The sequence below is a fragment of the Colossoma macropomum genome, unplaced genomic scaffold (assembly GCF_904425465.1).
Source record: "Colossoma macropomum unplaced genomic scaffold, Colossoma_macropomum, whole genome shotgun sequence".
Lineage (NCBI taxonomy): Eukaryota > Metazoa > Chordata > Actinopteri > Characiformes > Serrasalmidae > Colossoma > Colossoma macropomum.
The window spans coordinates 205,784-231,573 of record NW_023495286.1 but is presented as its reverse complement, the minus strand read 5'-3'; the positions used below and the strand labels follow the sequence as shown (position 1 = coordinate 231,573).

At 38.0% G+C, this 25,790-nt stretch overlaps 1 protein-coding gene across 1 annotated transcript in view; it reads right to left on the bottom strand.

Moving 5' to 3' along the window:
* Positions 1-324: 324 nt before the first annotated feature.
* Positions 325-25,790, bottom strand: part of LOC118801599 (NACHT, LRR and PYD domains-containing protein 12-like) — a 42,737-nt gene continuing 17,271 nt past the window's right edge. The window contains exons 6-12 of the mRNA XM_036561957.1: positions 23,380-23,545; positions 17,339-17,512; positions 16,948-17,121; positions 16,064-16,237; positions 14,158-14,331; positions 1,869-1,915; positions 325-1,005 (exon numbers count right to left, since the gene is read on the bottom strand). Of these exons, the coding sequence (XP_036417850.1) occupies positions 467-1,005; positions 1,869-1,915; positions 14,158-14,331; positions 16,064-16,237; positions 16,948-17,121; positions 17,339-17,512; positions 23,380-23,545 (1,448 nt within the window). The 3' untranslated portion in view covers positions 325-466. The remainder of the gene's footprint in view (positions 1,006-1,868; positions 1,916-14,157; positions 14,332-16,063; positions 16,238-16,947; positions 17,122-17,338; positions 17,513-23,379; positions 23,546-25,790) is intronic.

Sequence of the window (25,790 nt, the reverse complement as noted above, 5' to 3'; positions counted from 1 at the left end):
GGATGTATCATGATATGAGGAGTAAAAGAGCCCAAGAGTCCTAGAAATGTTAACGTTGTTGTTTGACGTCAATGACTGGTTGTCTAAATTTTAACATCCACAACACACTGACCACTTTAATCCTCTTTAAGCTCTGACTACCAGCTCTCAGTGGAATATAGAGCTTTCAGTCATCGATGTAACAGTGAAAGGATCTTATCTGTATCTATGAATTAAATTAGTAGTACTATAAAGTGAGCTAAAATCAAATTATGTGTATTATCACTTACATATCACACACAGATTCGAGAGATATTAAATTTGTGTGTGTGTGTGTGTGTGTGTGTGTGCGTGCGCATGTTTGCACTTGCCTAAATAAAAATAAAACTGTGGACATCTCTCAAATGCACACTCAATGGGGACACCAACTGGAGGGCAAACAATTAAGCTTTAAAATCTTTAAGCTATTTAACACACATGTGGAAGGTTATTCTATCTCACATAAACACACCGAGGAGTCAGGAAGTAAAAGCCAAAACCCAAACGCTGCATAAAGCGGTTCAGTGAATGTGGTTCTGAATGTGTGTAGGTGTGTCAGTGTGTGTGTATCAGAGGAGATGCTATAGAAGGACAGAGTGCCAGCTGGATAGTCCACATACACTCCTACTCTGTTTGACGGGGGCCTAGGAATGTAGATGTGTTTGTTATTGTGTCGGACAATATAATTTTCATTTCTGCAGACTAGACACCAGGAATTTCTACTGTATCCAAACATACTGTCAGTATCTCCTTTCCTGCCAATTGTTTTATAAGTCACTGTTACAGCAACCCACAAATCCCACTCTGCCTCCCAGTAATGTCGTCCAGTCAGTCTCTCTCTGCACAGTACTTGTGGATGATGAACAAATCTCTCTGGAAAATCAGAATACGGCTGCTGCTCATTCGCCAACAGCACCTTTCTGTTCCCATCAGACAGAGAGAGAAGTATGTGTGCTGTGTTTGGATCCAGAGTGAGCTTACAGGAATCTGCACACAAGAAGAGAGATTAGAGGAGAAACATCAACACACAAGGAGAGAGATTAGAGGAGAAAAATCAACACACAAGAAGAGAGATTAGAGGAGAAAACACAACACAAAAGGAGAGATTAGAAGAGAAACATCAACACACAAGGAGAGAGATTAGAGGAGAAACATCAACACACAAGAAGAGAGATTAGAGGAGAAACATCAACACACAAGGAGAGAGATTAGAGGAGAAACATCAACACACAAGAAGAGAGATTAGAGGAGAAAACACAACACAAAAGGAGAGATTAGAAGAGAAACATCAACACACAAGGAGAGAGATTAGAGGAGAAACATCAACACACAAGGAGAGAGATTAGAGGAGAAAACACAACACACAAGAAGAGAGATTAGAGGAGAAACATCAACACACAAGGAGAGAGATTAGAGGAGAAAACACAACACAAAAGAAGAGAGATTAGAGGAGAAACATCAACACACAAGGAGAGAGATTAGAGGAGAAACATCAACACACAAGAAGAGAGATTAGAGGAGAAAACATCAACACACAAGGAGAGAGATTAGAGGAGAAAACATCAACACACAAGGAGAGAGATTAGAGGAGAAAACACAACACAAAAGAAGAGAGATTAGAGGAGAAAACATCAACACACAAGGAGAGAGATTAGAGGAGAAAACATCAACACACAAGGAGAGAGATTAGAGGAGAAAACATCAACACACAAGGAGAGAGATTAGAGGAGAAAACACAACACAAAAGAAGAGAGATTAGAGGAGAAACGTCAACACACAAGGAGAGAGGTTAGAGGAGAGAGGTTAGAGGAGAAAAACACATAGGTAGAGTGTGTTTGTGTTTATCTTACATTTCTTCAGTCCTGGTTTCATCCTGATTGTCCCTCCATGGTCCACCCTAAAGAACACACACACACACACACACACACACACACACACACACACAGAAACGTTTAACTCGATTGTTGTAAGCATTAGAGACAATCAGCAATAAGCAGTAGTAGTAGGTCTAATAAACAGCAGAGCAGTGGTACTAAATCATTAATAAGCAGTAGTAGTCAGTAGTTATAAGCAGTAGTAGTAAATCAGTAATAAGCAGTAGTAGTGAGTCAGTAACAAGCAGTAGTGCTAAATCAGTAACAAGCAGCAGTAGTCAGTAGTAATGAGCAGTAGCAGTGAGTCAGTAATAAGCAGTAGTAGTGAGTCAGTAATAAGCAGTAATAGTACATCAGTCATAAGCAGTGTGTGATGTTTTACACACTGGAATGTTCTGAATGTTTGGCTACCACAACATACTCAGCTGTCACTGTGTCTTAAGATGTCTTGACAGTGTTTATAAGATGTCTTGAGACATTGTTTTATGCCAAGACATCTCAAGAACGTCTTAAGACGTGTGAGTGAAGACACTGTCTTTGTCTTGAGACATGAAAGTTCACGTCTTAAGACAAAGAAGTAATTATTTTGTGTGTGTTGAAGACGAGGCATGACTTAAGACATCACTTTGTCTTAAGACATAGAGATGTTGTGTCTTAAGACAGTTCAGTGGTCCATTAAAAAAGGTCCTGTGGCATGAATGTGGTATTCCTGTGATACTGCCAAACTGAAAATTACTACTGAGGAATACCAGGATTACCACAGCACTGCCTAATGTAGACTATAATGAGAATATAACAATATAAGAGAGAATATAAGTATGTCCTCAAGAAACAGCCTGCTGTAATCTTATGGTTTTTGTTTGATATTAATAAAAGAACATTCACTAAGGTTTTACTTAGTGTACTTACTGTACTTTTGATTATTGCAGAAATATGTTTACAGTAGCAAAACAGCAAAAGATAAAATCAATTCTTAAACCATTTACCTTACCTTAAAATGTTTACACTCATTTCCTTATATCATTGAAGTTCATGGTAGAATAACTTTTGATTTATCTCCATTGGTAAATGTTACAATCACAGTCACTCACAGCCTTTGGCTCATTTGCAGAAAACATGCTATGATTAACACAACATTGATCTATTTTCAAATGTACAGTGGTAACCAGAGACAACAAGCTAGGAACCAAGATAAAACAACTTTGAGCTAATAGGACGTAAATGTACTTAACAGCTAACCTGAGTACTTTAGAGATCACATACCACCAAAACTTAATGCAGAAAAAGCCCCTGGTTCACTCTCTTCAACATCTACACTTCTGTTTATTTTCTTAAGCAGATCAGGGCTGCCCAAAGTTAGACCATTAGGACTTTTAATTTGGCCCAACAGAAAAAGAGAACAAACTTTTTAATATACCATGTATAACTTTCAAAATTATTATCTCCAGGTATTTGGAAAACACAAACAATAATAAACAAATGTATTTGAGTAGTTATATAAAGATCTGTATTGTTTCACCATGTAAAATTACAACATAAACAGATTTTTGTTTAAATGTCCAACTTCATACTTTGACTTTAATATATTAAGACATGGCCTCCAGTGATGCTTTGTAAAATAATGCTGTACAGCTGTCTCGTGTATTTCAAGAGTTTGCAGTTTTCTACTCTGTGTCTAGATTAAAACAAACAAACAAACAAACAAAAACAAAACAGCACAGTTCATTCAGTACAGAGAGGCGCGAATCAGAAAAAAAGATCTATGGGAGGACAAACAAAAGACTGGCGGGAGTTTCAGACCAATCAGAGCGCGGGACTCCGCCTCTTGGACGTTCGGTTTTGAAGCGCGAGCGCTCTCCGCCATTCCTCCGTTTAAAGCCAAACGCGGCCATTACAGCCGTTTACAGTGAGCGAGTCTCTCAGGTCGCTGACGCGGGCAGTTTATCGAGTTTGTTTAGCGAGTGTTAAACCTGATAAGACTCTCTTACACTCCTTACTGAGACAGCGCACTGTAAACATACCGCCCAGCTTCAGCTCTGTACAGCTGTCTCACCCAGCAGCGCACTGTAAACACAATGACCGTCCAGCTTCAGCTCTGTACAGCCGTCTCATCCAACAGCGCACTGTAACCATACCGCCCAGCTTCAGCTCTGTACAGCTGTCTCATCCCAGCAGTGCACTGTAAACACAATGACCGTCCAGCTTCAGCTCTGTACAGCTGTCTCACCCAGCAGCGCACTGTAACCATACCGCCCAGCTTCAGCTCTGTACAGCTGCCTCACCCAGCAGCGCACTGTAAACATACCGCCCAGCTTCAGCTCTGTACAGCTGTCTCATCCCAGCAGCGCACTGTAAACACAGTGACCGTCCAGCTTCAGCTCTGTACAGCTGTCTCACCCAGCAGCGCGCTGTAACCATACCGCCCGGCTTCAGCTCTGTACAGCTGTCTCACCCAGCAGCGCACTGTAACCATACCGCCCAGCTTCAGCTGTGTACAGCTGTCTCACCCAGCAGCGCACTGTAAACATACTGCCCGGCTTCAGCTCTGTACAGCTGTCTCACCCAGCAGCGCGCTGTAACCATACCGCCCGGCTTCAGCTCTGTACAGCTGTCTCACCCAGCAGCGCACTGTAAACATACCGTCCAGCTTCAGCTCTGTACAGCTGTCTCACCCAGCAGTGCACTGTAAACACAATGACCGTCCAGCTTCAGCTCTGTACAGCTGTCTCACCCAGCAGCGCACTGTAAACATACCGCCCAGCTTCAGGTCTGTACAGCTGTCTCACCCAGCAGCGCACTGTAAACATACCGCCCAGCTTCAGCTCTGTACAGCTGTCTCATCCCAGCAGTGCACTGTAAACACAGTGACCGTTCAGCTTCAGCTCTGTACAACTGTCTCACCCAACAGCGCACTGTAACCATACTGCCCAGCTTCAACTCTGTACAGCTGTCTCACCCAGCAGCGCGCTGTAACCATACCGCCCAGCTTCAGCTCTGTACAGCTGTCTCACCCAACAGCGCACTGTAACCATACCGCCCAGCTTCAGCTGTGTACAGCTGTCTCACCCAGCAGCGCACTGTAACCATACCGCCCAGCTTCAGCTGTGTACAGCTGTCTCACCCAGCAGCGCGCTGTAACCATACCGCCCAGCTTCAGCTGTGTACAGCTGTCTCACCCAGCAGCGCGCTGTAACCATACCGCCCAGCTTCAGCTCTGTACAGCTGTCTCACCCAGCAGCGCGCTGTAACCATACCGCCCAGCTTCAGCTCTGTTCAGCTGTCTCACCCAGCAGCGCACTGTTAACATACCGCCCAGCTTCAGCTCTGTACAGCTGTCTCACCCAACAGCGCACTGTTAACATACCGCCCAGCTTCAGCTGTGTACAGCTGTCTCACCCAGCAGCGCACTGTAACCATACCGCCCAGCTTCAGCTCTGTACAGCTGTCTCATCCCAGCAGCGCACTGTAAACACAGTGACTGTCCAGCTTCAGCTCTGTACAGCTGTCTCACCCAGCAGCGCACTGTAACCATACCGCCCAGCTTCAGCTCTGTACAGCTGTCTCGTCCCAGCAGTGCACTGTAACCATACCGCCCAGCTTCAGCTCTGTACACCTGTCTCATCCCAGCAGCGCACTGTAACCATACCGCCCAGCTTCAGCTCTGTACAGCTGTCTCATCCCAGCAGCGCACTGTAACCATACCGCCCAGCTTCAGCTCTGTACAGCTGTCTCACCCAGCAGTGCAGCCATGGAGGCTCATAAGGTTTGGAGGATGGACAGGTGAGATGTTATGCTAGTGTGCAGCAGAATCAGTCAGTTGAAGCATTGAGGTAGCTGGAACAAATGAAAGGCTGCCTCAGAATTAAATCTAAGACTGATCACAGTGCAGCAGGGTCAGCGCACTGATCACAGCGCAGCAGGGTCAGCACACTGAACAATACAACAGTGAAACTGAACACAGTCCGTCAGTCTGTGTAGCTCAGAGAGGGTAGTAATGATTTTAATTTGCTCAGTTACATTTACTCTAGTAACGTCTTGGACTTGTACTTTCTAGAGTATTTTTAAAATGTATTATTTGTGCTTTATATTAATAATCTATGTTTTACTCGGCTACATTTATTAGTAATATATAATGACCAGTTTGTTTTGTGTTTAAGTTCATTGTTATGCTTTGCTGTTATTGTTTTGCTGCATTTACCTCATGTGTCTGTTTTGTTTTAGATGTTTCTCATCAGAAATCATCTGAAGCTGAGCAACTGGTGAGACTCAAGTTTTAATTTTTTAAATAAAACTATATGAATGTCAGACAAATGTTTAGATTTCATGGGTATTTCAAACAAATATATTTCATGAAGTATTTATGGTAATACAGAAGAGCAGAATGTTTAGGTAAAGCTGGGTTACAGTACTCAAATATCTGCACTTTGTTCATTCAATTTATTAATATGTTATTTGCCATTACAGCTGTGTTCAAAATATCGATATGGCAATATCACCAACACTGTATCAATATTGATGAATTTACTTCTTCACGGTGCTTTAATGTGTAATACTGCAAGTCTCAGAGCCCTACAATTTATAGCATAAAGCATGTGGTAAACATGCTCTAATAGAGTTTAGCGCTGATTAATAATCATTTCATGTAATAATTCTCTGTGAGAGAGATTAGAGGCATTGAACTCTTCAAACGCCTGGTTCTTGTCACTGCCACTGTGAACAACTCTGACTCTGTAAGTTTTTCCACAGTGGAACATTTCGTATCAGACTACTTTTTTGCATCTTAATGATGAAACTGTGCTTAAAAATGGTGTAATTCTCCTTTAACTCAGCTTTTAACAGATACAGGTATCAGTACTAAGCTCACACCTGCCTCAACTGCAAATGATCATTTCTGTTACGTGTTGACTTTGGCATGTTAGAGGATGAAAACAATAGAATTGTGAATTATCTAATCAACGTTGTTGTTTTCAATCCTTCCAAAGGAACATCCTCTCTTTGGGCCTCATCCAGTATGGTGGCAGTCCATATCATTCTCAACACTCAACTGTGCTCTTACACAAGTGGCCTCATCCTGATGCTTCTTTCATTACACTGAACATCATTGTCTGAACATCAGCTGTGCGTGTGAGTTGGGTGCCACGCTGGAGTTCATGCATAGGTATTATTTAAAGCCTTGTCACATTTCTTTGTGTACTAAATGCCTGCGTTGATTTTAGATGAGTAAACGTATGTATACTGTACATTATATTCTACTTATAAAGGGAATATATAATGCTTTCCCTTTTATTTACTGTGTTATGTAGCTTTTTGTGTGTGTAAGATACAAAGCTGAAAGTATCTGCCAGAGGGAGAAACTCTCTCCCACAGAAACCACTTTTCTCAGCTGCCTGAGGGCTGGAGTTCCCCAGCCCTTTTCCTTTGTTACAAGATGATGTAATCCCATAACACAATCCTTATTGCCCACCTACCAGCGAGCTTGGCACGCCCTCACACAACGCAATGCATCTACCGGAGGCTGTGTATTGGCGGAACCGCTCTGGTGCTTGATCATTCAGAGCCAAGTGAGCGAGCTAACTAATCTGAGCATACTGGGCTCATCAGGAAGGAGGGGCTTAAAGACACAGGAGCTCTAACAGAGCGTTTCAGACAGAGGGTCAGTAAACAATTACAGTATGAGAAAAATAATGTGTTTCTGCAACGCTGAAGCATGTAAATGTATTATAGTCGACCCCAAAAATAAATTTATGAACATTGGAAATTAGCATAATAGGTCCCCTTTAAATTCAGCCTGCTTGTGTACGCAGATCCAAAAGTAATTTCAAATTTATTGTCTTAAAATTGATTTTTTAACAGATGCATTTTCCTCATATCTCTGACAAAGAAGACCAACACTGAGAAAAAACAGAGGAAGAAGCGATGGGCTGTGAATCTGACAGTTCTCTCACTCATCACTGATTTAACTGTAAAAGGAGAGATCGGTAACATTAGCAGTGTGATATCAGTAATGTTAGTGTTCAGGCATTACGGCATGGACATATGCACATCGAGTTATCTGTGTCCTGTTTCCTGTGTCCACATATGTCCACAGCTTGGCTCTATTCCAGCTACCAGCACATCTGAGTCTGGTATTAATTGTTTGACAGCTGATCATTATCTGGCTCAGGTATGTTATGAGTGCTGGGGTTCAGACCTCTGTATCACTCTGTTGGTCAGTTTTTCTTTTAAGTCCATATGAATTTGTCTTAAAATTGTTTCCTATCATTTATAATCGTTCATAGTACTATATTGTTAATAACCTCAGCATAACTTATATATGGAATAACAGCAGACCTTAAATCAGATTCATTGGTTTGTGGAACTGTGTATTTATTGCAGTATATTTCAAATTTCTACACAAAGTCAGTTAACATGTTTTTTCCTTATCTGTAGAACATATCAAGTGTGATGACGCTATTGTACTATGCATATACACAGTTGTAAAAACAATAAACAATAACTGTGATTATATTTTCTGAAAGCTATGTGGGAGCTTTTTCATAGGCTATGCTTTGGATTGCAGAGTAAATTATCTGAATGTAGAAGTATTCTGAATTTTTAACAGATTAACAAGGAAATACAAAACTGTAAAATAGTGATTTTCCATACCCCTTTAAATTACATTACTGTAGTTTATGCATGCTTATTATTGTTCTTGTTCTCCTTCTTCTTATTATTATTTTAAAAGTTGATAAAATGATACCTTCATTATAAAATGAAGCAACTGTAAAATAGTATAACACATTTTTACCACATTTTTTAAAACATTAAGGGTTAATTACTATAAAAAGGTATTTAAAAGCACTGAATTAGATTTTTAAATTTTGCAGCAATGCTGTATTACAAAATAGTTGCATAAGAGTCTTCCCTCATACTACCACCATGTTGAAGGCATGGTCTGAACTCACAAATAAATTTTCACTGATTCCATAAGCTTTTCTAACGCAACAGAAACATTTAAAGGGGAATTCCACATTTTTCTAAACGTGGCATAATTCTGTCATTGCAATGTAAAACAAAGTCATTTAGTGGTTTCATATAAAATGGCTCATTGTAGAGAAAGCTACAGACTGGGAAACATGTGCTTATTATTATTATTATTATTACGTTTGTTAAATTTGTTCTGAAATTGTGTAGTATGTACTAACGTACATAATGTTTGTTTATAAAATAATATACAATATATATTAAAATAAATGAAAGTATTGTGCATTCTACATAGAATAAAACAAATAAAAAAAAAAATTAGACATATCTTTAGACATATCTTAAGACATCCCAAGACATTGTAATGTCTAGGTATGAACTGCCCAAACCCTTAAATAATAAACTCATACATGTACATAAAGCTGTTAACTTCTTATCTACCATCATTTGAATGTTCAGTTCCACCTTAAATGCTGAAGTGTTGTAGCTACACTGAGGTAGAACAAATTTAAAAACAGGAAGCTGGCAAATACCAAGCTAAAATCACCTTATTTCAATAAATGCATTAATTTACTTTATTAAATACAAGAATTTCCCAAAAAGTTGGGACACTGTATGAAATGTAAATAAATGTAAATAAACACAAAATGCAATTGTAACCTGACGGCACTGAATCAGACGCTCACAGGTAAAAATAGAATGAGAAGCTTTTGTGAAGAATGAGAGTTGTGATCCAGAATTGTGGTCAGTAAACAGGCACAGGTCAAATCCAAAACAGTCACAAAATACAAAGACAGAAACATAACACACGGTGAACAATCCAAAAAGGGGTCAGGCAAAAGTTGAAAAATGGGAAATCAATCAGAGCTTCCCAGAGAGGCTGAGTCTTTCAAAAATAAAGATGAGGAGGGGTTCACCACTCTATGACTGCACGATCAAATAGTGCAACAATTCAAGAATAACGTTTCTGAACATAAAATAGCAAAGAACTTTAGCTTTTCATCATCTACGGTATATAATAACATTAAAAGATTCAGAGAATCTGGAGAAATCTCTGTATGTGAGAGACAAGGCCAAAAACCAGTATCTGCTGGCCGTGATCTTTGGGCCCTCAGACAGCACTGCATTAAAAACAGACATGATTCTGCAGTGGAAATCACTGCATGGACTCAGAAACACTTCTGAAAACCACTATCTGTGAAAACAGTTTACCATGCAATCCACAAATGCAAGTTAAAACTCTAAAACGCAAAGAAGAAACCAAATATAAACAGGATCCAGAAACACTGCCACCTTCTCTGGACCTGAGCTCATTTAAAATAGACTGAGGTCCAATGAATCAAAATTTGAAAATCTTTTTGGAAATAATGGACACTGCATCCAGGTTTTGGCAACATATGCTGCCATTCCGACAGCGTCTTTTTCAGGGAAGGCCTTGCATATTTCACCTGGACAATAAACCACATACTGCATCCATCACAACAACATGGCTTCACAGAAGAACAGTCTGGGTGCTGAACTGACCTGCCTGCAGTCCACATCTTTCACCAATAGAAAACATTTGGCGCATCATGAAACAAAAAATCCAGCAAAGGAGACCCAGAACTGTTGGGCAGCTAGAATCCAACATCAGACAAGAATGTGTCAACATTCCTCTTCCATAACTCCAGCAATCGGTCTCCTCACTTCCCAGACACTTATAGACTGTTGTTAAAGAAGAGGGGATGCTACACAATGGTAGACGTGGCCCTTTCCCAACTTTTCTGAGATGCGTTGCTACAATCAAGTTCTAAATGAGATGGTAAAATGTCTCACTTTCTCTGATGTGTGTTCTGTGTTCTATTATGAATAAAATATGTCTCTACAAGATTTGCAAATCATTGCTTTCTGTTTTTATTTACATTTATTTACATTTTACACAGCATCCCAATGTTTTTGGAATTGGGGTTATATATTTACTTCAATAAATGCATCAAATGCATTTATGCATGCTCATTAAACACATGAATCCACCTCAGTAAATGCTCCTTAATCAGGCAACACCTCAAAATTTGTCTTGGAGATGCTTAATGAGCAGCTAATGAGCAGCTCAACAGAGCTATAATCAGCCACTGGAGCTGCTGGACTGTTGAACGCATCTCACTGGCTGATCTAATGTCCCAAACCACACATTTCTGTACTTTACCTACTACACTAATGACTGCACTCCTAGTAGTACTGCACTGTTTTTTGCACACTATTTAGTGTGCTATTATGCGGTTTGGGAAATATTAACACAGCAGGAAATCTCAGGAGATTTCCTGCTGCGTTATTAATGCCACTTACCATACTAGCACACTAAACAGTGTGTAAAAACAGTGCAGCACTACTAGAAATGCACTCATTAGTGTAGTAGCTGAAATATAGAAGTGTGTAGTTTAGGGACACAGCATTAGATGAGCCAGTGAGAAGCTTTCAACAGTCCAGCAGCTCCAGTTGGTGCTGTTTACTTTTATTTTAATTCAAAACTGTAATGCTAGGCTAGCTGGCTACAGGTGCTAGACTGTTAGCAGTTAGCGATCAAGGCTAAATAATTAGCAGCACAGATAACTTTATGTCAGTCAGTAGAACACAAATGTAAATTACAGCTGCCTTGTTTAGGAATATAGATGATGGTAGCAATAGCTTTAAGCTAGCTTGTTGTAGTTGTTGTAGCTAATTGAAGCCTTAAACAGTTCCTGCATTGGCGGATGAAGCAGGTCAATATATCTAAAATGTTTGACCAGTTTTATCAAACCTACACTGTTGACAGTTAAATTCCACATTGTTGAAATTTGAACATTCTTTTACTGATATATAAAGCTCTAAATGGCCCTTCAGTACCTGAACATCTCACTTATTATGAATCATCACACTTACATCACAAGGTGCTGCTCACTATTAATACCTAGAATTTGCTTTGGAATAATGTTCCAGTCAGTTTCGGGACTCAGACACAGCCTCAGTATTTAAGTCTAGGCTAAAAACCCACTTGTTTAGTGGAGCCTTTGGTAATTAGTTTTCCCTGTTAGATAAAAGGTACAGATCTGGGGTTCATGGTCATAGAGTATTATGGTAAACTAGGAGTGTTGGTGCTTTCGTCCTGCTGCCTCATGCGTTCATTGAAGTTAGCTGACGGTGGAGTGGAGGGGCGCTGACATCTCAGGGAGCCTCATGACTCTGATACCTTCTGTCTCTCCCTCTTAGTGAGGCTGTAATAACTAGACCTGCCAGAGTCTCTGCTGCTCTCTGTTAACCCTGTAAACTGTAGTCAGTCACTCTTAACAGAACTAACTGTCTGTGTGTTTGATCAGGTGTCCAACGCTGTGCAAGCCTCACCTGTATGAACTGAACCTCCTGATCCTGCTGCTCCGTAGACTTGATCTATTTAATCATAGCCATTACTTCACCAGCTTTTCCCCTTTCTGTATTTTAATATTTTATACTAATGAAGAGCCCCAACATTAGACACTTTTAAATCCACAGTTAAAACGTTCTTAACGGAGCAGCTTTCAGCTCAGTTTAAAATACTGTTAGCTCTACTGCACATCTCTCCTGTGACGGCACTTATTATTGTCACGATGAGCTTCACACAAGGTTGGAGTCAGGTGCAAGTTTACTGAGATGAAAATCATGAGGGTTGAGCCAAAAAGCCAGGTAAGACCAACCATATAACCCCCCCCCTACCAAAACCAAACAGCCCCAAAACACTAGACAGAAATCAAAGTTGATATACCAAAATAGAGTCCAAGAAAAGAAAACAAAAAAGCAACAAGGTAACATGCTCAGAAATGCAAGGGTAAACACCAAACAAGACTTCGCAACATGTAACTGGAAGCACAGGGTTTAAAAAAATGGCATCTGATTCCAATCAGGTGCATGATCTGACTTAGTATTCAGGATGGATGAAACAGAGCAGTACCATTTGAAATTATGGGGGCAGTGTAGCCAATAGTTCAAGCAAGACATGACCAGCCATCGTCTGTAAGTTCTCTTATTGGTAATAAAAGTGAAAAAAAATACTCCATCCACATGTAAAGTATTTAATGGCCTCACAGACCAACACAGTCTACAACGCTGCATCTTTTGTAGTAGGTACTTTATTACTAACTCCTCTACTGTCACCATGTTTGTTGTTGTCAGACTTTTGACTCTGCACTGCCCTCTAGTGGATGTATTACTTAATATCCATGCCAACATAAAGGATGCATCAAAGTATGTGGGCAGTGATGGTTACATTGTTTGAAACAGACAAGTTCGTTTTCATATGTAAATGGAGTATAAATAAGCCTTAAGGAGTATGTTCTATACTACCAGTTAGATGTGATTGTCTGACTTCACTTAAAGCCTGTAAAGATAATTTGCACTGAAATTAACAAAATTTTGCATTCATGGGAAAAAGAAAGTACACCCTCCTTCAATTCTGTTATTCAGGGCCTGATTAACAACTGTGTGTACCTCAGGAACATCTATTAAAAAGAGATTATTAAAAATAAGACAGATTTTAATATGTAGACATTTTCCCAAAAGTAAACCAACATTCAGAAAACAGGTGGGTAAAGTAAGTACACCCTTCCTTATTACACAAACATTAAGAGAGTAATTATCAGCCAGGTGTTACTAATTAAATGCACAAGATCAGTTAAGCATAACGAGGTATGACTACCTCTATAAAGCCAAACTTTTGTCAGTTTGGTTTTGTTGGAGCACCTGAGTTGTGTGTCTACATCATGCCAAGAAGAAAGGACATCAGCCAAACCTCAGAGAAGGAACTGCAGCTGCTCATCAATCTGGGAATGGTTTAAGCCATCTCCAAACAATCTGAAATTCACTGTTCTACAGTGAGAGGGACTGTTTACAAATGGAGAGCCTTTTTGGGGAGGCCTAATTTAAAGCCAAGTACTCTTAGGTCTAATCGACGTCTCTGTCTAAGAGGCACTGACAGCTAATAAGACTGAGACAGTGCTGCACTTACTGACAGAATACGCAAATTCCAATCAAATTCAAACATAATTCTTTACTAAAGTTATAACGCATTTCCTGTAGTTAAGAAGCTTCCCAAAATGGAAAAGCTGCTCTGTGTTCTATGTGAATATAATAAGTGCAGTCTAGGAGAGTGAGAACAGTCTAGGTGAGTCAGCTGCATTCTAGGTGAGTGAAAGCAGTGTAGTGTATATGAGCAGCCATAGATATTACAGCATACATAAACTAGAATCAGGACACACACACACACACACACACACACACACACACACACACACACACACATATCTCTTGTTCATACCTGAGAGTACTTAGTGTGCATTGTGGATCCTCCAGTCTAGCAGAGAGTACCTTTACTCCTGACTCTCCTGGGTGATTGTAGGTCAGATCCAGTTCTTTCAGGTGTGACCGGTTTGAACTCAGAGCTGAAGCCAGAGAAGAACAGGCTTTCTCTGTGATCATACAACCAGACAATCTGCAGAGAGAGAAAAAAGAAGACACATAATATAGTGATATATATTGAAACATAACTTCTTTGGCAAATGTGGCAGATCTCAATGTAAATAACAGCATCCAGTGTTAGAATTTAATTCCTTTTTTGCACCTTATCTTTTTCATGAGAAAACCATTTGATGTCCCATTTGATTAACCCTTAGAACTTTATTACCACATTGTGTGGGTTTCATTCTCAGGAACGGATTAAAACAGGCAAAACACATCATAATATAATCTGTAGCTCTTACCCTAAATACATACTAATTATAGCACTTATTTGTGTTAAAGTATCAGCAAATATGCCAGTTTAGATTTGGAACCTCACTGCTTGTCTTGACATTGTATTCTTAATTCTAAATACACATAAAATATAGTACTTGCTTTGGTCTGGATAGTGTAGATTATCAGTGATCTGTTATCAAGTCATAAAGATACAATTTACAAGTTTGAGTTGTTGAGAAAAAATGTAAACTTGAACGATGTCCAAAAAAAAAATGTGTTCATAAAAAGACATAATTAAACATATTTAATTCTGTTAGCAAACTTTTGTCTGAGTAGACAAGAGTCTCCTGAAAAAAATACACATGGCATGTATGACTGCTTTTTGGCTAATTATAATGTAATCATAAAAGATATTAAACTTCAGAATGTATCTTTCATTATAGCACCCAGCTCTCTAATGAGCACCAGGGAAGAAAATGTCAAGAAAAACTCCATAGGAGCTTAAGGAGGAGGGGAACCAAGACTCAAAAGTGGAATGCCTCCTCCTCTGGGTTGCACTAGATAGAGCAGAGTTACAGAGACAGGGCTATAAGAAACAGAAAAAATATGATGAAACAGAAAATGCAGATATGAAAGCTTGCAAATGCTTTTTGTAGTGTTAGTCTTTCTTATCTTGTTTCAGAAATTTTCAACCACACTTCCTTGCAGTACACTTCTAGTTCTTTTTTTCTAAAGAACAGAACTTTGACAATGAATGTAAAAATCCCAGTCAGTACAACTGGCTTGATAGTATCGAAATGTAAAATTCATGTAACCACAACTAATCATCTCCAGTCAAGTGCATCTCACAAGATTTCTCAATGCACTTAGACCAATAATAAGGAAGGAAAAAGAATCTAGCAGTTACTGTTTCAGGACAACTTGAAAGCAGCTGGAAAATTTACCCAGAGAACAATAAACAATGAACAATGCACTTGCTACCCTTGGAAGTGTGAGGCAGTAAGAAACAAGAGTGTGAGTTGTACATATATATATATATATATATATATATATATATATATATATATATATATATATATATTGTGAAAACAGAGGCCAATTTCTGTAGTTATTTTTGGTAGTTATTTATCAAGTCTCCAGAACTACAATTAGACACCAGCTCCCTGCGAACAAAATATCTGGAATGCATATGTAGAATGGGTGGCAGAAGAAAACGTGCTGGACAATGATCCAAAACATACATCCATAACCACACATGAATAGTTCGATGACCACATAATCAAGCTTTTGTCATGGCCATCATGGTCACCTGAGCTAAATTCCCTTAAAATTTTTTGGTGAGCTGAAGAGGAGAGTCTAAAGGAAAGGACTTGAACACCTGGAAGATCTGGAGAGATTCAGTATTGAGGGGTAGACAATTTGCTCCATATTCTCTGTTCTCATCATTATAGGATATGTTAGAAATTTTTATGAAATGTATGAATACTGACCTTAGTATTTGCAGTTTGCAGTTTGAACTGTTCAATCCAACAGTGAGGTTTTCCACTCCTAAATCATACAAGTCATTGTTACTGAGGTCTATGTCTTTCAGGCAGGAGGTTTCTGTTTGTAAAACTGACTGCAGTGTGTTACAGGACTGTGCACTGAGTTTACACATAGCAAGTCTGGAAAAGAAGAGTAAAAGTAAAATATAGTAAATTGAATAAAAATAATTATAAATTGGTTGCATATTCCCATAGTGCTGGTATAGGATTGCAAAATGTTATGAAATTTTTGAATTTTGACCTGAGTATCTCCACTTTACAGTATGAATTTTTCAATCCTGCAGAGAGATTTTCCACTCCTGCATCCTGCAGGTCATTATTACTGAGGTCTATGTCTTTCAGGCAGGAGGTTTCTGTTTGTAAAACTGACTGCAGTGACTTACAAGACTGTGTGCTGAGTTTACACATAGCAAGTCTGGAACAGAAGAGTAAAAGTCAAATATAGTACATTGAATAAAAATAATTATAAATTGGTTGCATATTTCCATAGTGCTGGTATAGGATTACAAAATTTATGAAATTTTGGAATTTTGACCTGAGTATCTCCAGTTTACAGTATGAACTTTTCAATCCAGCAGAGAGATTTTCCACTCCTGCATCCTGCAAGTCATTATTACTGAGGTCTATGTCTTTCAGGCAGGAGGTTTCTGTTTGTAAAACTGACTGCAGTGTGTTACAAGACTGTGTGCTGAGTTCACACATAGCAAGTCTGGAAAAGAAGAGTAAAAGTCAAATACAGTACATTGAATAAAAATAATTATAAATTGGTTGCATATTTCCATAGTGCTGGTATAGGATTACAAAATGTTATGAAATTTTGGAATTTTGACCTGAGTATCTCCAGTTTACAGTATGAACTTTTCAATCCTGCAGAGAGATTCTCCACTCCTGCATCCTGCAGGTCATTATTACTGAGGTCTATGTCTTTCAGGCAGGAGGTTTCTGTTTGTAAAACTGACTGCAGTGTGTTACAGGACTGTGCGCTGAGTTTACACATAGCAATTCTGGAAAAGAAGAGCAAAGGCAACATGTAGTACATTGAATAAGAATACATATACATTGGTTGCATATTTCCATAGTGCTGGTATATAATTACAAAATGTTACACACAGCAAGTCTGGAATTAAAGAGTAACATATAGTACATTCAATAATAATAATTATAAAATAATTATATTATTTAATAATATAATTATTTAAAAATAATTATAAATTGGTTGACCTGATTATCTCCAATTTACAGTGTGAACTCTTGAGACCAGCAGAGAGCTTTTCCACTTCTGCATCCTGAAGGTCATTATTACTGAGGTCCAGCTCTTTTACAGAGGAATTTTCTGTTTGTAGAGCTGTACTCAAAATTTCAAGGGACTGTGCAGTGAAGTTACAGCCAGCAAATCTACAGGTAAGGAAGAAAGTCAGTAAAATATATGAAGATTCTCAGTGTTTGCATTTGAAATTATCTGAAAAAAAAATCAATACTGACATCGTAATTCTTGATACTGTCTTTTAGTCTTGCACTCCACTGACACTCCACTTCGCTCCTCCTGTGTTTTCTCCCACTTGCTTAATTAATAGTCATTAATTGTTAACAAGTTTCCCTAGACTTAAAACAAGGATTTCCCAGAGCAAGAAATCACAGACCATTTTTTGCTTGATAATTAAAAAAAGGAACTTTAGCATTCCCTGTTAAGGTTTGCAATGACCTTATACTGTAATATATGTACTATGTTAACAACTGCATTTTTAAGTACATTAAGTAATTATCATTTAAAACAAGCAAGTAGTGATTTATGATATGATTAAAATCAGTCTGATGGACATACAACCCCATTTCCAAAAAAGTTAGAATGCTGTTCAAAATATAAATAGAATATAATGATCTGCAATTCATTGAAACTGTATATTTAATTTCAATTACATCATATCAAATGTGGAAAATGAGAAATTTCATTGTTTTTTGAAAAATATACACATTTTGAACTTGATGCCTGCAACACATTTCAAAAAAGCTTGGACAGGGGCATGTTTACCATTGTGTTGCATCACCTTTTCATTTACAGATACACTGTAAGCACTTGGGGACTGAAGAAACCTATTACTGTAATTTTGAAAGTTAAATGTTTTCCCATTCTTGCTTGGTATGGGATTTAGCTGCGCAACAGTTTAGGGCAGGGGTGTCAATCTCAATCACTAAAGGGCCATATTAAAAATCTCAACAAATCCATGGGCCACAGAAAAAAAATGTTTTAATTTTCAATTAATGTTGTGCCATAACCCGAACTGACCACTGTTTGTTCAAAATATGCAAAAACTTCAGCAGTAAAATATAGCCAGTTATAATAGACCTTGGAATATTACATGAATACTTGAAATATTCTAACTTTTACTCCTTACTAAGAGTGTTAGAGCACACATTAAGTTGCAGTGCATGCTGGGGACTGTAGTGCAGTGCATTGCGAAACAGGCCAATATTAATAGAAAATGAAAATATGTTTGCGGGCCGGATAGGATTGTGTCTGACACATGGGGTGTAGGGTCTGCCATATTTTCATTTCATAATGCACCAAATGTTTTCAATGGGTGACAGGTCTGGATTGTTGGCAGGCTAATTTAACTCCTGCTTGATGGCCATGCTGTTCTAATACATGCAGAATGTGGTTTGGCCCTGTTTTGCTGAAATCAGGATGGCAATCTGGATGGCAGCATACGTTGCTCCAAAACCTGTACATATTATTCAGCATTAATGGTGCCTTCAGAGATGTGCAAGTCACCCACTAATGCACCCCCATACCACCAAAGGTGCTGGCCTGTGAACTGTGTGCTGACAACAAGCCAGATGGTCCCTCTTCTCTCAGGATTCATACACCTTTTCCAAGGTCAAATTCAAGCACCCTTATGGCTGTAGTAAATCACATATTTATACAAATACATACATACTCAAAATAATTAATTCACATTTTATCATATTAAAAGAGATGGTATTATGCCTATAAACAACCAGAATTGTGTTTGGTAATAGCAGAAGGATAAGAAATTAATGGAAAGCACTTAAATATGTTTCAAAATGTGTCATCTGTTTGTAAGTAGACTTTTCTTGCTATCTAACTTTGCTAAATCACCCAAAAAATCACTCAACAAATAACTTCACTTCCAATAAATTCTTTACTGAAAATGTCAAAAATAACAACATTCACCTTTGAGGTAGGCAATCAACCTGCTCTGTAACCTTTTCCCACAGTATTGTGCAAATCAAAACAATAGGAATAGTGGCAAGTTACAACTTGAAAACAGACCGGCAGATTGCAGTCACACACTAGCTACAAATGTTTAGAAGAGCCATTTTGTCTTTTCAACAAAAGCCAAACCACCTTGTAAGCCACAACATTTCATGTCCATTTTAACATCTTGGCTATAAATATGACTCAGTATGTGCTAATGTACTAAGTACTAGTATAAGTTAAAACATAAAATGCAAACTTATTTTGCTTCAAGCTTTAGCTCAGCTATAGCCACACTGCAAGTTCGGCAGGAAACTTTTCAACAAAAGTAGAACAGTTTCTTGTAAAATGTCTCTTAACGTTAGACTTTTCACAAGGTTGAAGTCGCTTCTCATTCGCAAGCTTCTTGTTCTACTTTTTGCATTGCACCTTAAACGGTGCCTAAAGCACCAAAATGCAAGTGCTGCACTATTTAAGGCAGAACAGGACAATTCTAATGAGAAGCTGACTTCAGCTTTGTGACTTTTTAGTGTTTGACAGGTTCTTGTTGCAGATTAAATGTATCTGGAAACCAAATGGAGTGCAAATAAATGCAAATAAGTCCAGTAGTCTCCAAAATTATCAATGTTCATCTTAAATCTCTCTCTTTGCCGTTTCGTTAGCTACTAGCTAGGTGAGGTTGTTGTGTGTGTTGCTGTGGTGACCAGCAGTCTCTGCTGATCTTCAGGGTTAAAGGGTGAATTAGCAGTTATACATTAACTCCAGTGTTTAAGACCATTTATTGTTAAACTGTGTTGAACGATCAGCAGAGATCATTTTACTGTAAAGGAAGATTATTTTATTTTTACCTAAAAATCGAATTCTGCTGTGGAGCTGCAACGGCAGAATGTCAGGGTGATCCTCTCTGCGGTGGTATAATGAAGAACTGTTTGGGAGCCAAAAGAGCCAAAATTCCCATCACTATCACACATGCAGATGCAAGTGAACCCAGTCAGAGCAGTTTTAGGCTGTGACTTATTTTATTTCTCCATCTAATTACCGAACTATTCAATCAGATAGCAATTTGTTGTGAAAAAAAAAAATACAGTTACAATTTCAAGCATTTTCAAGCACTTTATCCAAAATTCCAGCACTTTTCAAACCTTCAAAATACTATATTAAAATTCAATTTCAAGCACCCTTACAAACCCTGTTCTGTTTAGCTCAAATGATGTGGCCTCCATGATTTTCAGTCAAATTTTAAATTATTATTCTTTAGAACAAGGGACATTTTTCCACTTAAACTCAGTCCATCTTAAATAAGCTTCAGCCCAGAGAAGGTGGCATTTCTGGATCCGGATTTCTTCTTTGCATGGTAGAATTTTAACATACATTTGACGGAGCAACAAACTGTGTTCACAATGGTTTTTGGAAGCTTTTTTGAGCCCATGCAGTGATTTCCACTACAAAATCATGTCTGTTTTTTATGCAGTGCGGCCTGAGGTCCCGATCATCACTGTGATCCAATATTGGCTTTTGGCCTTTTTCCTTGCATACTGCTCTTTTTATACCCAATCATGTTACAGAGCTGTTGTCAATTGACCTCATCAGTTGTGAGATCTTGTGTTTTTTTTAACCAGTCTTCTGTTGCCCCTCTTCTGTTTCTCAATTTCAGTATTTGATATTTTGCCTTTATACTACTGTCAATGAAATATAGGTAAATGTATGTTTTTATTCACATTTTACCTAGTGTCCCAACTTTTTTGGAAATGGGGCTGTACAAAATACAACTACAGATGTGTATAGTAAGAAATCCTCAAAAAAATGTAAAAAAAATATGCATTTATTCATTTTGACATTGAGCATTATACTTTCAAAGAATCTTTTCACAGGTGCACATACTGCTGTCATGATGTACTGGCCTTGCAGTGATATTCATACTTTTACTAAACTCGGTGTGTTATAAAAACAAACTTTACACCAAATTAACACCACTATCCTGCCGCACTGGGGATGATGAATGCATTAATTCACAGAGTTTTGTTGGTTTAGGTAATGGAGAATTTTCTTCATTACCTAAACATCAGATATGCTAATCGAAATGCAACCTAAAATTCCTATCAGATTGACACAGCTAGGACCAGTATTAATCAAACAGGCTATATTTTCTTACAGTCCTTCACTGTCTAATGCTCTTTCAGTAGAATTAAATTAGTAAATGCGTTCTTTTTATTTTATTTTTTTCTATTTTATTTTTTATTCAACACACATAGTACATAATACATAATACACAAAACATAGACAAGATTACAGTTGTTTTAACTTGTTTGAAATTCTTTTCTTGTCTGTTCAAAACATCACTGTAAGCTAATTCGTTATAAGGAAAAAAAAAATAGGATAAAAGAGGTAACGAGTTCTGGCATTGCCTGTAGTAATGGTGACCATCTTTTAAAAAAAATATCTGTCCTTAGCTGTAGTCTTGCTGTCATTTTCTCCATAATAAAGACCTTTTTTACCCTTTCTTTCCATTGTGCTATGCTGGGGAGCTGGGCTTTAACCAGGGAGTGGTTATCATTTTCTTGTCTATTAAAAGCAAAGCTCTTACTAATTAAGTCAAGTTTCCATCCGTCATTTTATCAGGGAGAATACCCAATATAAAAAGCGTTGGATCTAAATTAAGAGTAATCGCTAGAATCTGTTTGATCTCATTGTGAACACTCTTCCAAAATACTAAAAGTTTTGGACAATCCCAAAATATATGTGTGAGGTCCCCCATCAGACCACAATCCCTCCAGCACAGCTCAGAAACATTCCTGTACTTTGAAGTAATAGAAAAGGCGTTAAAATACCTCATCTTTATTTTCCAGTCAAATTCTCTCCATGTTGGACTACAAGTTAGTTTATGCCCTGCTTTGAAAGTTTCCTCCCGTTTTTCATCTGTTATTACAATGTTTGCTTCCAACTTCCATTTTTCTTTGACCTGCATGTTGTTATCCTTAGATTCATGTTGTAATGCTTTACGATTTTTGATATAATCCCTTTTTTTTGTTGTCTCTCTCTCTGTAAATGTTATTAACAGTTCCTCTAGTGTGGATGGTGCTTTGCAAATATTCTCCCATTCCTTATGTTTCTGGAGGTAATGTCTAAGTTGTAAGAGTTTATAAAAATCATGGGCTGGTAGTTTAAACTCTTGTGTAAGTTGTTCATTTGACTTCATGGTTTGTCCATTGAACAATTGTGCAATGTATAATAAACCCTTGTTTGACCAATTATTATATCCTGCATCCATGATAGATGGTAAAAAATCTGGATTTGTTGTTATTTTAGTGGCCCTACAGATAGAGTTTTAGAGTTTTAATTTCTTTTGTACCACTGACCATATTCTCATTGTTTCCCTAATCCACTCATTACCGATCTTGACTTTCCTCTTTGCCTTTTCTGTCAAAAATGGGAGTGATTCCAACTATTCATTTGGAATCAGTAAATGGGTTCTTGACTTAAATTTAATAGTTGAATGCACTCATGACTTAATTCCAATACCGGGTCCCAGTGGCTGCCCTAAAAAAATTAAGCAATCACCTACTGATGAAACCTAACAGAAAATCATATACATAAATGCAGGAGCCATTCAATTTTCAATGTAGGGCGAAGAAAATTGCACCATCTGTATGAAACAAAACAGTACAGGAGTAGATGCCAATAGATTAAATAGGACTAAACATTAAACCATCGGGGTATAGCAAGAGACAAAACATCTTGCAGGACTGTCTTTGTCTCTTTTTTAGCAAAGCTGGTGAGGCAGTGTATACTGCATATAATCTGGATGAAGAACTCTCAGGTATGCAAACTGAAAGGTGTTCCTACCATACACATGTATATGTGCAACGTATGTAATGCTTTTATGTAATCTCTCATGCTTTTATGTAACATAAAAATGCAACATAAAAGTAACAATACTTTGACAAGACAATTAACCTTGTTTAGACCCCCTAGACTTTTAACAGTTTGCCCACAATTACACCACAGTATTAATATTAGCTTAATAATCATTATGTTAAACACTCACTGAGCCTTTCTGCAGTTTGTGATAGCTGGGATGAGTCTTCTGTATCCTTCTTCTGATGTGTTGAATCTCTTCAGGTTCAGTTCTTCCTTCATATTTTTTGACTGGACACGCATATAGTTTATGACTGAACATTGTGTAGGAGAAAGCTGTTTTTTAGAGGATTTATCTAAAATTAGAGAGAAACAATGGAAAGCTTTCAGAAACCACCACCATCAATTGACTGTAACTGGTTGAACAAAGGAGAGATCTTGAAGTGAACAATGTCAGAATGTTAAAGTCATTTTGTAGGAAGATTTCAAAAATATTAGCTTTGTGGTTCTGATGCATTTGTCAGTACTTTGGGCCCCACGGCCAAAAGTATTATTACAAACTTCTATAACCTAAGATTGCTCTATTAGTCTGCAATGAAGTCCCTCTAGTAACTGAATAATAAGCCTTTTTATGTAATAAGCCCGGAATGTTAAGGGATTAATGACAGATCAACACTATATGGCCAAAAGTACGTGAAATTATCTACAAGTATGTGAAATACCTACAAATTGCAGCCATTAGAGCTTGCTGTACATCCAGTTCCAAAATCATGATAAGAATATACAGTTATAATAGTATAACGCTATAGAATAGTATAGTAATACTATTCCCCCTTTGTGGCTATAACAGCCTCCACTCTTCTGGGAAGGCTTTCCACAAGATTTTGGAGTGTGTCTACGGTAATTTGTGCACATACTACTTCTTCAGGAGGATTCTACTTCATAGAACCTCCTGTGCTCTCAGTGTCTGTTTGTTCTTTAATCCCTGCCATGGACTCAGATGCGCTCTAATTAACAAACTATGTTTATGTTATCTGTCTCCTCTGTTACAGTGCTAAAGATAACATTTTACTTTCTACTGCTATTTATTACCACAGCAGAACTACAGCCCTGATTCTTTGGTCCTAGATCATGCAGGTGTGCTTAGGGAAAAATAATTGTTTTGTTTCAATAGGGATATACAAGCCTCCTTCTGCTCCTTCTTCTACAATTGATGAACTAACTGATCTCTTATTTCCATACATATATGCTTCATAAATGCTGATACTTAGTGATTGTAGTCTGTGTAGTGAACTTGGCTATTTTTTGATTCTTAAACTAATCAGAACATTTGGACAAAGTTAAACCTTTGATTTAAGATACAAAGACCAATCCCCCAGTCAACAGGATGGCTGGAGAAAATCTGACTAATCAAGTTTATGGCCCCCAGAGTGTTCTTAGGACCTACACATTATTTCCCAACACCCCCCTCATCTGGTCTCAAAACAGAGATAACCAATGTTTGAAATGTTAATGGACCACCTCACAAAATCCATTTTCCAACACTGTAAGGAGGACAAAAGTAAATTCTGTATACAAACTGAGTTTATGACTTATGGAAATTCCTTTTTCCCAGGATTTTATTTTACTCTACACTTTGTAACGTTTCGTTCATTTAAACATTGTTTAGAAATGTAATAGTGTTAATTAATCCTTCAGAATTGTGCTCTTTTAGTTCTGTTTAGTTTAGTAAATGTTATTTTTAAGTAACTTTATGTACCCATAGTGTCAAATTAGAATACTTTTAGATATAATCGTCAGTAAACTTTTCTTGTAATACTTAGTACTGAAACAGTAATGATGTTTATATATGAAATTGCATGCTTATAATGTTACTTAATGCTATGTAACTATGCTCAGAAATATATGTATGTTGAAGTTGGCTTATACGCCCATTCAGGTCTGGTTAGTTGCAACGCTTTTGGAGTTCACCCCCCCACCCGCCTCGCCCTTTTATTAATCTACCACTTAGTGCTTATATACCTTTATCAGTTAATGACTATTAAAGTTATCACTTATTTGGTTGTGTGTATGATTACCATAGCCCAATCAGTTGATCACTGTCCACATGAAAACCCTAACCTGAGATGAACCGAACAGTAGGTTGTGTTTATGGTGTAAGTGTGGAAAAAGTGGCTTTCTCCCACTACATTTAAATTAGTTGACTAATGCATCTGATCACTTAAAGGGAATTTGTGTCAACTTTACCCTCATACAACTTATTAGATCCTGCTTATTACTTGTTAAAGGATCCTACCAAGTCTACCCTGACAGACTTTAATTTTATCCCCTACAATGGGCAAAATTTTTGCCTCAGGTCTTGGCTTCAGTAACCACTGCCCTATTTAATGCGTAAGAAACAGTTACATAAAAAACAATGTCCCGTGAGATGGTAAGAAGAAATTTTTGAACAATGTAGTGGACACCATCTGGACTCAAAACCTTTATCACCAACACAAGAGTTAAGAGCCCTGGCTCCTCAAAGTCTGGGTCAGGGCCATAAACTGCCTTAGGAACACACAAATTCTGAGGTTTACAGCTTGTGTCAAGAACCAGGCCTGA